The sequence below is a fragment of the Lingula anatina genome, chromosome 9 (genome assembly GCF_051362555.1).
Source record: "Lingula anatina isolate TDL-2025a chromosome 9, LinAna3.0, whole genome shotgun sequence".
NCBI classification, from domain to species: Eukaryota; Metazoa; Brachiopoda; class Lingulata; order Lingulida; family Lingulidae; genus Lingula; species Lingula anatina.
In genome coordinates, this window is record NC_141775.1 from 10,449,888 (window position 1) to 10,462,900 (window position 13,013).

Here is a 13,013-nt window from a genome sequence, read left to right on the forward strand (position 1 = left end):
TTCAGTCTACGATTGTTACATTGAGTGCTTGGGGAAATCATTTTTATGAGTGTAATTTCCACATTTTTCGTCACAAGAAATCATCAGCTTGAAACTGTTCTGAAGTCTTTTTTTTAGGTACTAGGTTATTAAGGGAACGGCCACCGTAGTAATACATTTAATTGCATAATTAAAGATCACACTCATGACATTTACTAGAACGAAGCACACTGTATAGAGATTGAGAGTGTAAAACGGCATGAGGGCGAATTATTGTCACAGATTACCTTTTTTAAATGGATTTTGTTCACGTTTCTGAGATGTTCCCGTTCATTCTCAAAATGTTGCATGTTACTTCCACTGAAAAATTTTTTCGCCGTATTAGTTCTAGACTATGTTCCTTTAGTTTGGCAAGTCACTCGCAAATCTCTCGCCAATCTCAGTATCCGTTGGTACCATGGCAGCGTCGCATTTGGGAGGGGGGGGGCTGTTGACAATCTTGAAATGTAAGCAATTTTAAAAAAATATTTTATTAAAATAAATGAAAGAGAGTTCATACAGAGAGTTGCTGGAGTCTGGGTGAAATGTAAAATCGGATCAGTTCAGGGGAACTAAAGATCCATTTATTTATTATTTATGCTTATACATGTATGTATAAAGGTATGTATGTATGATGATTTATTTTTTACTCGTTCATTCTTTCATTATTATTATTATTATTATTATTATTATTATTATTATTATTTATATATTTATTTATTTATTTATTTATTTATTTTTATTTTTATTTTTTTTGTATACCATGTTCTCATCCCAGTATTTTATGTTGTGATCTGGGTGTAAGCCGACAATCTGGAGTATTCTATTTGACATTGTTTCTTAGAAACGTGATGCTATGGCGTGCAGTCAGCTAAGTACGACCATTCAAACATGTCATAAAGATTGATAAAAGCAGGCTTTCTTTGTTTTAGGCGTATATTACAGGTTGGTCTCATTATTGAAGAACGGCAGTTTGTTTCCGTAATGCCTATTACTACAGGTTAATTACGGGGCCTGGTGCTTTGACGAAAGCAATATTATACCCATAGACTTGAAAGCTTCCCATAGTTGCCATGCTCTTGCTTTCTAACTTAGACCCCATTTCCACAGATTTTAGATCGATCTATCCGTGTGGGGAGTCTCACTAGATTACTGCCAGCTTAGTCGGCTTAAGCATCTGTCCCGCCTACTAAAAGCTTTAAGAGGGTAATTAACTGTGGTGCGCGCTCGGCTGACTGCAATTTAGCGTGAACCCCCAGGGAGATAGGTCGGTCTAAATCTAAATCTCTGGATCGATCTAAATCTCTGGGAATTAACCCTTAGGCCCATATCTGGTAACGTTTTGAAGCTTTTGCAAGTATAAATGTATCTTATATCAATAAAAAATTAGATTATTGTATAAACATTTTTATAATAAGATTATTAAAACAAACTGATGAGGTTTTAAAGCTGTTGCAAGTAAAAAAATTTATTAGGAAATAAATAAATGAAATTAATTAATTAATATTAATAAAAAAAATATTTATGTTAATAAAACAAATTAAGAAAACGATTTCCAACAGTTTCACAGAAATTTTACTGCAAACCGATGTTTATCATCCCTAAATAGCAACGAAAGAGGGTTACTGACATAAAAAAGAGTTTTCATGAAACTCGGATACATGGCAACCCAGCATTTACCCATTATCGCATTATGGTAAATTATAAACCCGTTGAAGCCCAGGTGTGCCTTGGTAATTAACGAAAAATGTGAAAATTTCGAAAATTGAAGTTTTGCTGTACAAATGGGAATTGTATGGATTGAATGGTTTCTTGGTGCGGTTTGCTACATCAATACTGATTTTTCAATTATAATTTTGATACCGATCCCTTTAATGCAAATGTCAAGTTCATCTCTTCAATTGATCCAAATTTGAAAGGTAATAATGTATCAAAATGCATTTTCAGGTTAACTTGTTTCATTCCGTTTACCGTTTAATTCCATTTACCAAACATTGTGCATTTTCATCTCATTTAAAGATTTCGAAATTTTATAATTTTACAAAGTGTATAGTGCTAGTATTCCCGTTGGCAGTGGTAGTTAACGAATTATTTATCAAGACTTGTTTAGCAACGCTAGGCTAGTTAGCGCATGGGATGTACCAGTAGCAGCTAAACGCGAAAACACCTGTTCATGGCAAAGTCGTTAATTGGAGCTTAACATTAATGCTTACCAAATTTTATGTGACAATCTCTTCACTTTCAATGAGGACGGTCAGAAAACGCTAGACCACCTGTCAAGTTACGTTTTTATCAAATCCCCATATTCTAGTATTTCTTGAAAGGGTATACCGGATTGTGATTGGTCTGCTTTTAACATTAGACCAAAATGTTAAAATCTGAACTCTTTGATACTTGCTAAAATGCATAAAGCTGTATTTTATTTCCACTTCACAAACATCTATCAACACGCTCTTACTCCTTTTTTTCAAGTATTTCACTTTTTTGCCAAGTTTAATCTAACAAAAATGCGTGCAAAAATTACAAACAAAATATCAAGCAATGCAATAGTATGCCTTAACGCTGAAAATTTTAGTGCGTCCATTTACCACTCCTATATACTTTTGTTTGTTTGTTTTCTGACGAAAAACCGTAAAGAGACACAACCATAATTCAAATTCTAAAAGCTGATAAAGAAATAAACAAATCTTAGAAATTCCATGGAAAATTGTAAACAAAAAAAAAAAAAAAAAAAAAAAAAAAAAAAAAAAAAGAAAGAAAGAAAGAAAGAAAAAATATTCATCTGGGGTCGGTATGATGTACTAAAATTAACCTTATAACGTTGAAACCATAACTTGAACGGCAAGTTCAGATATTTTTCATGACTAAACAATGTCAAGGTCTAATATCAAATGAATTTGTACCACCGCACTTTTCTTAAGTTAAAATTTCAGATAAAAAGAGGTTAGAAATGCGTGTTTATTTTCTTAAACGGTTGTTGAAGCGGTTTTTGGCTTATGAGATCGGCAGGAACCCCTTAAGCAGGAGACCCTTAAGCATCGCAGAACTGCTCCAGGATGGACAAGTTACAGTTGGACTTTATGCAGCATTCCTCAACCAACCCATAGCGACGCAGCCGGCCTAGGTCCTCGGTGGATATTACGTGGTCTTTGTGAACGGCGTGTCGCTTCACTGCCAGAAGGGGCGTAGCCGTTTTCTTTAGCTGGAACAGTTTGGCTAGAAAAGAGAGAGATTAATTAATGTGAGTGCGCTTGAAGGTTTAGGCTGGTCATCGCAAAGGCAAAAAAAAAAAAAAATTAAAGAAATCGTTTAGAAAATCTAAATTGATTTATCGAGTCAACTGAATACTTATTGTCATCATCTCATCTTATTGTTGATATTGTAAGTCATATGTTCAAGTACATTTAAAATGGAAATTAATAAGTGAACTCGTAGAAAAGAAAAAAAAAAGGTTTGGAAAAAGAAAATAAAACAAATCTTTAGCTATGAGGATCATTATTTCAGCTGGCCGGGGTGTTTTGAATTTTTCACAATGTCACTTTTCGTGCATCGCATCTGCTTGATCTCATTCTTCAAAATATCCTAGTGAAAAGGCTATCACTCTTTTTTTATTCATCTGGACATGCTCTGTAAACGACAAGTTTATGGGCAACTCACTCCTTTCCTTTCGAATTTCTTTCTTTCGAAAAGTATTTCAATCAAGCTACTAGATGACATAAAGTCAGGGAGGTATCACATAAAATGAGCGAAAAAGCACCTCAACATCCTCAAAATAATTCTAATATCATTTGTCCTAAAAGAATTCACCATCTACAAGCATAAATATGGCAAAAAGAGCTAATGTTGCAATTCCAACGTATATTAACCTGACCAAGTGCAAACACAAAGCTATTGTCGAAGAATATTTGTACGAGAAACAGCCGAAATCAGGTTGGCGTAAAGGCTAACATTTCTGAAATTACCTACTATATTAAAATGAAGTTTATGAAGTCAACAAGATGACGAGAACGGTATTACAACTCCATCTGCACTTAAATCTCATACTGACGAAACATCAAAGACTCAATTGATCTACGTGGATCCACCCAAGTCTGCAGGGACTCTCGCTAAGTGCAATCAGCTTAACTGAAAGACACACTCCTGTTGTTTCCGAAATACTCGTATAATCACCAGCTTTTCTGTATTGTATGCTTAACGCCAGGGGGATATATAGAAAGAGATCTACTAATAAACGCCGAAGGATGGCGGATGACTTTTCAAGGAATAGTCAATTCTAGGAAGTTTTATTAATTTTCAGGACATTTAGTGACACTTTATGAAAGTTCATTTTGCATATATCCGAAGAAAATACATTGATGTGGCATTGGCAGGGATGGGGAGAAAATGCAAAATTCAAGAATCGGTTGGTATGGGAGGGGTTTCTTTAAACTTTGTCTTTGTTTATCTTTCTATTCGTACTACCATATCTGAACCCAGAAAACATCAAGGTTATCTGTCATTAAAGTTACATAAGAAGTAAATTTAATGCTCAATACTGTTGTGAGTGCAGTGACATAGTCTTTCAAATGAGATTTAGAAGACACGATCGAGGGTTATGGCACAGCAAGAAAGCAGAAAATATCTGTTTAAATGTCATCTTTCGGGAAATTCGAAACTATATGGGAGCATTTGGTCGAGTTTGGTGACAATGATTTGACGTGTCAATTTGCTTCAAATGCATCTTTGAATAAAATGTACAGAAGCGCGTACACGTAACATCTAGAAGTTCAGTTATTTTGCCGTGACTTTCATCTCATTTGCATAGGCCTACGTGATGAAGTCGCAAGAGAAGGTACTTAAAACATGCAGTCACCAAGCAAAGTTGCTAAAGAATCTACACAAAATTAACTTTGCTTCATTATTGTTACGTAAGAAACAATTAAGCCAATTGGACTTCTTAGAAAAATCAACGACGATAACAAGCGTTAATAACCACTATTCGCCTACAGGATGCAACGGTCTTGGAACTTCTGTTTCCCTTGTCCAAATATATTCTATCCAAGCCCGTTTTCCGGATTTCTGTCGTTCTGCTGATTTGCTCGCTTGTGTGAGACGCAGGGAAAACAGAATTTTACTTGGAATCAACGCGGTAATAATTAGAATATTGCTAAACGTAAGCTTGGTTGCGCAATTTCCTTAATTTTGCTGATTTGTATTTGGAATTAACGCATGATATATAGGTTAAGGGAATAAAGCTCTCTCAGACTGATTCAGAAAATGTCTGAATTTTTTTGACTTGGCTTACCCGGCTTAACCGAAAAGCCGAATAAGTAAAATCGATTTGGCGATACTGGTATTAGAGTACATATGACAGGTTGGTCAACGGAAAAATGTAGCTGAAATATCAGCTTAGATTGGCAAAAAGTAATATATGATTTGCACTTGCAACTCGGCTAAAAGACCGACAATAAAAACGAGATGGGCTGTGCCTTCAATTCCTTGCGTAACAAAATTACTTCGGCTAAGTTTTCTTTCTCATCGAGAGGTATACTTCAGCGATACGGCTTGTACCGGTATACTTGGAGAGACGAAAAACGCAATAGTCTAGGTATACGATAAAGAGAGCCTTTGCGCTCGTTTTAATCAACTAAAATGAAGAAAGGGCAGCCGTGGAGAACTTGAAAGTGGGAGTGAAATAGTTTCAAGCGGAATAACATGTTAAGACCTTTAAAAACATACCGGTGAAGGCTACGCCGCTATAGTAGGCCTATACCGTTAATTGTGGAAAGGGACTTAGCCGACATAATTGTGGCCTGGAACACATAACAGTCATCGCTAAGATCGATTTTTTTAAATCAAACTGATCCGGACACTGTTGGAGTGTTTCAAATGTCTCATGACCAGACCATCGTATTCGTATTTTTTTACGTACGCTTATGAAAAAAATATATATATAGTGCTTTGATGGGAAATGCTCTTTTTAAATTAAGCAAATATTGTTCGGATTTTTTTTAACGAGAATTGATGATATTAGCACAGAAAAAAGGTTTGGGGTTTGGTTTTGTGTGAGAAAAAAAAAGACTGTCGAAGCACAACCGTGCGGAAACTGCCATGACATAAATGTCTTATTAAAATTAAATTTCAGCATTGCTTTAATCGACTTTGAGTTAAATATTATAATACTCACACTTTCGTTTGAATAAAAATGAAGGACCTCACGGGCAGGTAGAGGCCGTCTTCTGGGTCTTCCGGAAAACAGTCATGATCAGATTTTCAAGTTTACATTGACGGGTATCTAATTTTTCTGTGGGAAGACGGTCAAAATGGAAGAAAAAGATCAACAAAGATGATTTGGAAGACTGTCAGAAATTATCTCTGGATCCGCCCCTGGATATACAAAACAACGTACTCACCCATGGGTCTAGTGGGACGGTCAAAATTCACTCCTCGGCCATGACAAACCAGGTCCAAAGTATCAGCCAAAAGCTTGCCACAGAGTTTCTCGGTTTTGGCTCCTCTTGGAACTAAAGCCAAACATGCCGCGAGCAGAGATGCTATAGCGAATCTGATGGCCATTCTAGAAAAAATACAAGCATAAATATATTCGAAAATTCGAATAACAGAATCTTCAAAATAGCTTCTTCGAGAAGAATGTATTGAAATTCCGAGTGTCCACGAATTTATCATTTTTGTTGACACAGAGAGAGAGAGAGAGAGAGAGAGAGAGAGAGAGAGAGAGAAAGTTAACAACATAATCACCTGCAGTGTCAAAGAAGTTGCAACTACTGAGCTGATACTGTGTACTTGAGGTGTTTCGATTTCGTTCTTAGATCCACGTACGGCTGTGAAGTGAAGCTATTGTACTGTTGTTCCTTTTATATCGTTCGGGAACGCCTACGAAGACTGATTGCACGTTGAGTAGGCAAGTCCAAGTCTAAATTCGCTTTGAGGAGGTAGGTGAGTTCTGGAATTTCTTGTCTTTTTTTTGAAAGACTAGCGCTTCATCCACATAGCTACGTGCTTCTAATTAAATAAGTACACAGGTTGGCTTTGCCACTGTATCTGTTGCACTCATAAAAATATTATGCAGGTGATGAGCTACTCAATAGCACGATTTTATTGAACATCAAATCTAATATCTGAAGGTCTCCCAATAGAAGCTATGTTGACTATCGTGTATATATAGGCTCATATGTTTTAAATGGTTAATTCATATGCTCGTGTCATCCCCTAAACATTTGCCAAACGCATTGCTATGGAATTTTTTGTAAAATATTTAAGACCAGACAAAATGAGAAAATTGACAAGCGGGTATTTTCAGTAGTTAATAAACAGTGTGACAATGTGAATTAAAGCAGGGTCGATAGACTGCTTTGGTTTCTCGATACATGATGTCTAATCAGCACAACAGCTAAATTCTAGGGTCGTTTGTAAATTCTTCTACTCTCCAAACCAATAACCAATGCATTTTTTCGATTTAGAAAAAAAAATACAGCGAAGGAGCTCTGATTTCCTCAAAATAAGGGTCGGTCGCATTCGGTAACCATTTTATCAGTTTTGTCTGGCCTAAAAGAAAAAAAATACTAATTTTCTCTTTGCGTTTACGTAGAGCAGATGTGAAGTAAGATGAAAGCATGTGAGATCTTAATAGGCCTTAATTATAAAAGCACATGTACCATACATGTGCATTAGCAAATTGCATAATCTGATTCATTCAATTGTTATACTAACAAATGACAATTGAGCGGGGTAATTTGTCATTGTAAGACCCCCCCCCCCTCCCCCCCCAAGACATAATTTGATTCATTCAATAAAGATTGAGCGGGGTAATTTGTCATCATGAGCTCTCCCCCCCCCTCTTTTCCCCCTCTTCCTTCAACAAAAATCTGGATCCGTAAAAGCTGGCGTGATGTAAGCGAAAGCGAACAACTCTCTATCGTCATAAGTTCGTATGTACGTAAGAAAATCTTTATGTTCAGAAGTAAGCATACCATTTCTGGGGTTTCCAAGGTGCAGTATTAGGGCGCATTCCCATAGATTTTAGATCGATCTATCCCCGTGGGGAGTCGCACTAGATTACTGTTAAATAACCCGGCTTAAATGTCCGTCCCGCCTACTACAAGCTGTAAAGGGGTAATTAACTTTCGTGCTCGCTCGGTTGACAGCTATATAGCGTGAACCCCCAGGGAGTTAGGTCGATCTAGTTGGATCGATCTAATCTCTGGGAATGGGGTCTTAGTTTATACTAGCGCACATACACTGTAGAGCGAATCATTTATTCCAAGCGTTTTAAACAGAATTGACACAGGTTAAATCCTATTCATCATTCAAATCATTGTAACAGATTTAAATCTCTCTTTCTCTTTCTCTCTCACTGTCTCTCTTTCTCCCTCTTGCTATCCGGATACTTACAGATTACCTGTTCCTGGTTCTCTCTCTCTCTCTCTCCTCTCTCTCTCTCTCTCTCTCTCTCTCTCTCACTCTCTCTCTCTCTCTCTCAGTCGTCCCTCTCTCTTTCTCCCTCTCTGAAAATATTAGATTCCCTATTTATAATGACCAATAAAGGTCACAGAAATATTTCTTTAAGTATAGAACAAAAAATAACTGCATATTTTACCTCAAGACGACATTTAAAAGTGTAAAAACATCAGCAATCATTGTGGTGTGACAGGAAACGAATGGCCTAGGTACAGTTCAAGAGTCCATTATGTCCCATATGATTAGTAAAGGTCACTAGTGGTGTTAGTCGGAAGTATCGGGACTAGTATATATTTGACGAATGTAAGATCGCATTCACAACGAGTTGAGCCAGGCTTTACAAATCCTGGGGACTAAATATGGCGGTCGTACATGAAAGAAAAACCGCCTTATCTTTTAATAGTCTCTCCACCTCTCACACGCCTCCCCACACCTCGTCCCTGCGGGGGGGGGGGGGGGGGGGGGTAGTCATTAAATCTCGGCTCCATTGGGACGACACATGGGGAGGCGTGTGAGAGGCGGAGAGGCTATTAAAAGATTAGGCGGTTTTTCTTTCATGTACGTCCGCCATATTTAGTCCCCAGGATTTGTAAAGCCTGGCTCAACTCGTTGTGAATGCGATCTAAGACTGTGTGACCATACCTAGATCGATCTTACAGTATCGATCCATCTCCAAGGGGTTTCTCGATAAACTGCTTTCAGCTTAAGCGGCTAATTAATTTTCCCCTAGCCTATTTCTGTAGGCATGACAGACATCTAAGCCGCTTAAGATGATTGCAATTTAGCGGGAATCCCCTTGGAGGTAGATCGATCCACAGTTAGTACGATAGGGCCTGGGAATGGTCCCTAAAGTGAGATAAATGGATATGGATATGGATAGATGGGAAAAACGGACTACCGGTATGGTTCTTTGTGGATTACCTTTCTGTTTCACTTCTACATGCATTGCACATTTGGAATTAAGGGTGCTTTCCCAGAGATTTAGATCGATCTAAAGATTAATTTTTAGATCGACCTAACTCCCTGGGGGTTCACGCTAAATTGCAGTCAGCCGAGCGGGCACCATAGTTAATTACCCCCTTACAGCTTTTAGTAGGCGGGACAGACGCTTAAGCCGGCCAAGCTGACAGTAATCTAGTGGGACTCCCCACAGGGATAGATCGATCTAAAAATCTATGGAAATGGGGTGTAAGGCTTCATTCACATGCAATGTCTATTTTCTAAATTCTATTTTCTATTCGCGGTATGTCTTATGATCACGGTCTGTGCCCTGAATATCCCGCGGCGTAATTACTGGCAGCGCGAGCCAGTTACTATAAGTTACTATAAGTAACTGGCTCGCGCTGCCAGTAGTTACGCGGCGGGATATTCAGGGCACAGACCGTGATCATAAGATAGCGCGCATAGAAAATAGATTTTTAGAAAATAAACATTCCATGTGAACGAAGCCTAACAGTCTGTATCTTTATTTTATGTTATTAACGCTTATGCATATATTCTTATCACAATCGTGTTTAATTTCAACCTATGGGTTGAAATAAAAAATGTATTTACTTCGTTATAAGCATTTGCAAAGTAGTAAAAGAGCAACACGTCAATTTAGAGATACAGATTTTCTTCTCTGAAATCAAAGATTTTCACGTTGTAATGAGAACAGTAAAGTTAGGATAGAGAGTAATGGGCGTCATAAATGTTAATTAAAAAGTTTCGTGGAAATGTCAACACCCTTTTTCTGAATCACCATTACAAAACACTCCCTTCGACTTGCGTCATCCGGTAAAAAGACCCAATCACGCATTTTCTTTTTCGCCCAGTAGGTGTACAGTGTACCCTGTGCAAAACCGTTGAAATTTTAAACCCGTTTCCGAGTTCTCCGTTTCCTAATTCAGGATTGCCAATACCTGAGGTTTCGTAATAGATGCCAAAATGACCCCATATGACATATAGCTATGTGGCCATAGATTGTTCAGATTATAAAAGAATAATACGGTAATTTGATTTGATATTTTATTTTATTTATTTATTCATTTATTTATTTATTTATTTTCTTATTTTTTTGTAATCTAGAATATATACTTGATTTCAATTTTAATAAATTACTTGAAAGCTAATTGTGAAATTCATAACAACGTTTTTATTATTATTATTATTATTTTTATTATTATTATTATTATTATTATTATTATTATTATGTAAGAAGCGCGAGGAAATTTCCATTTCTGGCAACTGGCAATACTGACAGGTATGACTTAATTAATTGTATTACGATTGATTTAACTTGGGTCAAGTAAACCAAAATTTTGGCGAAAGCACACAGACGAACTTTAAGGGGAAAAATATTTTGAGAAGTAGGTCCATGAAATTTTGCTGTCTGTTTCTGACTGCCAAAATCGGATTACCCTCAGTGCATTGCCTACTTTGTTCCATAAATGTGGTTCACGTAGACCTTATTTCTACATGGGCTTTAGTCGGTTTACATTCCACTGAAAATAAACTGACAGTCTTTATTTATGTGCAGGCTGGGATAACACACCCAGAATTTCAGTAAAAATGAGAGTCACTATGGAGGGGGTTTAATCTTGCATTACTTTATAATATGTCATACTTAGCAAATAAGCCTAGCTTGTACGTGTTTCTTCAGTGACTCGATCCATTTTTTTTTTTTTTTTTTTTTTTTTTTTTTGCGCAGTATATGTGTTTCAGTGTTCTCTGCAGATTGAATGACGCAGCCAGCACCACTGCTTTACGTGTAATTAATTAACACTCTTTACTTTAATTTTATATTATTAACGTTTATCCTTATATATATTTACAACACTGTGTGGCTTTATAACAATGATTTATAACTTTGGTGGTCATTAGTGTTTTTCTTATTATAACTATTGTTATCATCAATATTCACGTTGTTGTTGCTGTTGTTGTTGTAAAAGCAAAACAAATTGATTTAGAAGCCCGTGCTTTTTCTCTCAATATAATACTTTTAGATAAGAAAAACCAAAATGGGCTTCTCACGCAAAGTTTGAGTTACGCTATATCGGTGTTTATTCCTGTCCTTTTCCGTCTCTAACTTTGCAGCTGGTAGGGGTCATTAAAGGTCATGACCTCTATTGTTCAGCGCCATTGTCCGAGACTGTCTCTTGACACTAAAACTCGAACATTTACGAGAAAAAAATCAATGTTTATTGACTGTGACATTTCTTCAGTCCCTTGTGCTTCAACATTCACGTTCGTATTCACACCAAGCTGTTACCTCTGAGTAACCCTATATCTTAGTCCTAGAGCATGTGTGAAAAACGTATACACAACGTGAGTTCGGCGCGCCGCATTATCTAACACTGTTACTGTTGTGCAACGCAGACCTTATCTCAACACAATACAGCAATAGGTAGTCGGACTGCTTGCACCATTTGCTGAGGGAGAGGACAAAGATTTTTTTTTTTTTTTTTTTTGCTTACTTAGAACTTTGTTTTACTTTTGCCAGGCATTATTAATAGGATAGGCCTAGTATAAAAGCATAATTTATAGGCCTATTTAGTTCGGTCATCATGATGCACAGCTTAAATTCAATATAATTTGAGAATCAATATTAAGGCCTACAACAACAAAATGCAAGATCTGACTGTGTCTAACTACAAAAAGCAATATATTAGACTTCGCTAGTGCATTAAGGCTACTAAACATAAACAGAAAAAAAAACACATGAATAATCTTAAAGTGCATCTATAAAACTGTGTTTAAAACCACTAAAGAGCTATAAACAATATTATTGGAATAACATTGTTTTCTATATCAAACTGTAACTCTTGGAATAGCTCATCGTCCATAATATATTTTGGTTACTCACAAGTGTAGCCTACGTTATAATATTGCACCGTTTGTATTGCCTGTACCGTGTTGTAATGACATCTTTTTATATTTAGGTATTATAACTTTTATATAGGGATCAAAACGCAATCCGCGATTCCATTGTTCGCGTCAGCTTTAAGTAAAGTCGCTCAAAGAAAACCCCAAGGACACATAATGACCAGTTTAATGGTTTATTTGTTGACGCTCTCTAGCTAGCTGGTTCATCATCTACGTGAAGTCTCCAACTTCTAAACCATCTCCCATGGCTCTGTCGAGTGGCCTCCTTCAAGTCCCTCTCAATCTGAACCTCCGGTATTAATTCTGAATGTCTGATATACGTAATTCTTATCAGTGTCGCAATATTTGGGGGTACATAGGGCCTACTGATTTTCATCATTCAAATTGCACACCTCCACTTACGTTAAATAATTACAGGTAAGACCATAAAACGAGTCGAGTGCACGAGCAAGCGACTCCAGTCAAATTAATTAACATGTCTGGGAACTATATTTGTGAACTCTACAGTGTATTAGCTTAAAAGTCAGTTTTTTCACATTTTTTTTTCTAAATTTACTTATTATCGTGAATTTGATAGTGTCCATCTAATACCCATAATACGAGTGAAATAAATCGACAAGCCACCAATTCAAACAGCATTCAAATTAAGCGCACGTATATCATTACGTACTACA

At 36.7% G+C, this 13,013-nt stretch overlaps 1 protein-coding gene across 1 annotated transcript; it reads right to left on the bottom strand.

Moving 5' to 3' along the window:
* Positions 1-1,959: 1,959 nt before the first annotated feature.
* LOC147759888 (insulin-like growth factor 2) lies at positions 1,960-7,160 on the bottom strand. The gene is made up of 3 exons (XM_086994846.1): positions 6,757-7,160; positions 6,411-6,574; positions 1,960-3,234 (listed from the first exon to the last, which is right to left on the bottom strand). Exons 2-3 carry the CDS (start codon positions 6,571-6,573, stop codon positions 3,050-3,052), a joined length of 348 nt encoding a protein of 115 aa, XP_086850972.1. The 5' UTR covers position 6,574; positions 6,757-7,160; the 3' UTR covers positions 1,960-3,049.
* Between the last annotated feature and the right edge of the window lie 5,853 nt (positions 7,161-13,013).

Bases quoted from the DNA above. Each gene is read 5' to 3' on its own strand.
- LOC147759888 (XM_086994846.1), bottom strand. From the start codon at position 6,573: ATGGCCATCAGATTCGCTATAGCATCTCTGCTCGCGGCATGTTTGGCT. The intron at 3,235-6,410 runs GTGAGTACGTTG...TCTCTTTTCTAG, and splicing joins CCGTCCCACTAGACCCATGG to CCAAACTGTTCCAGCTAAAG.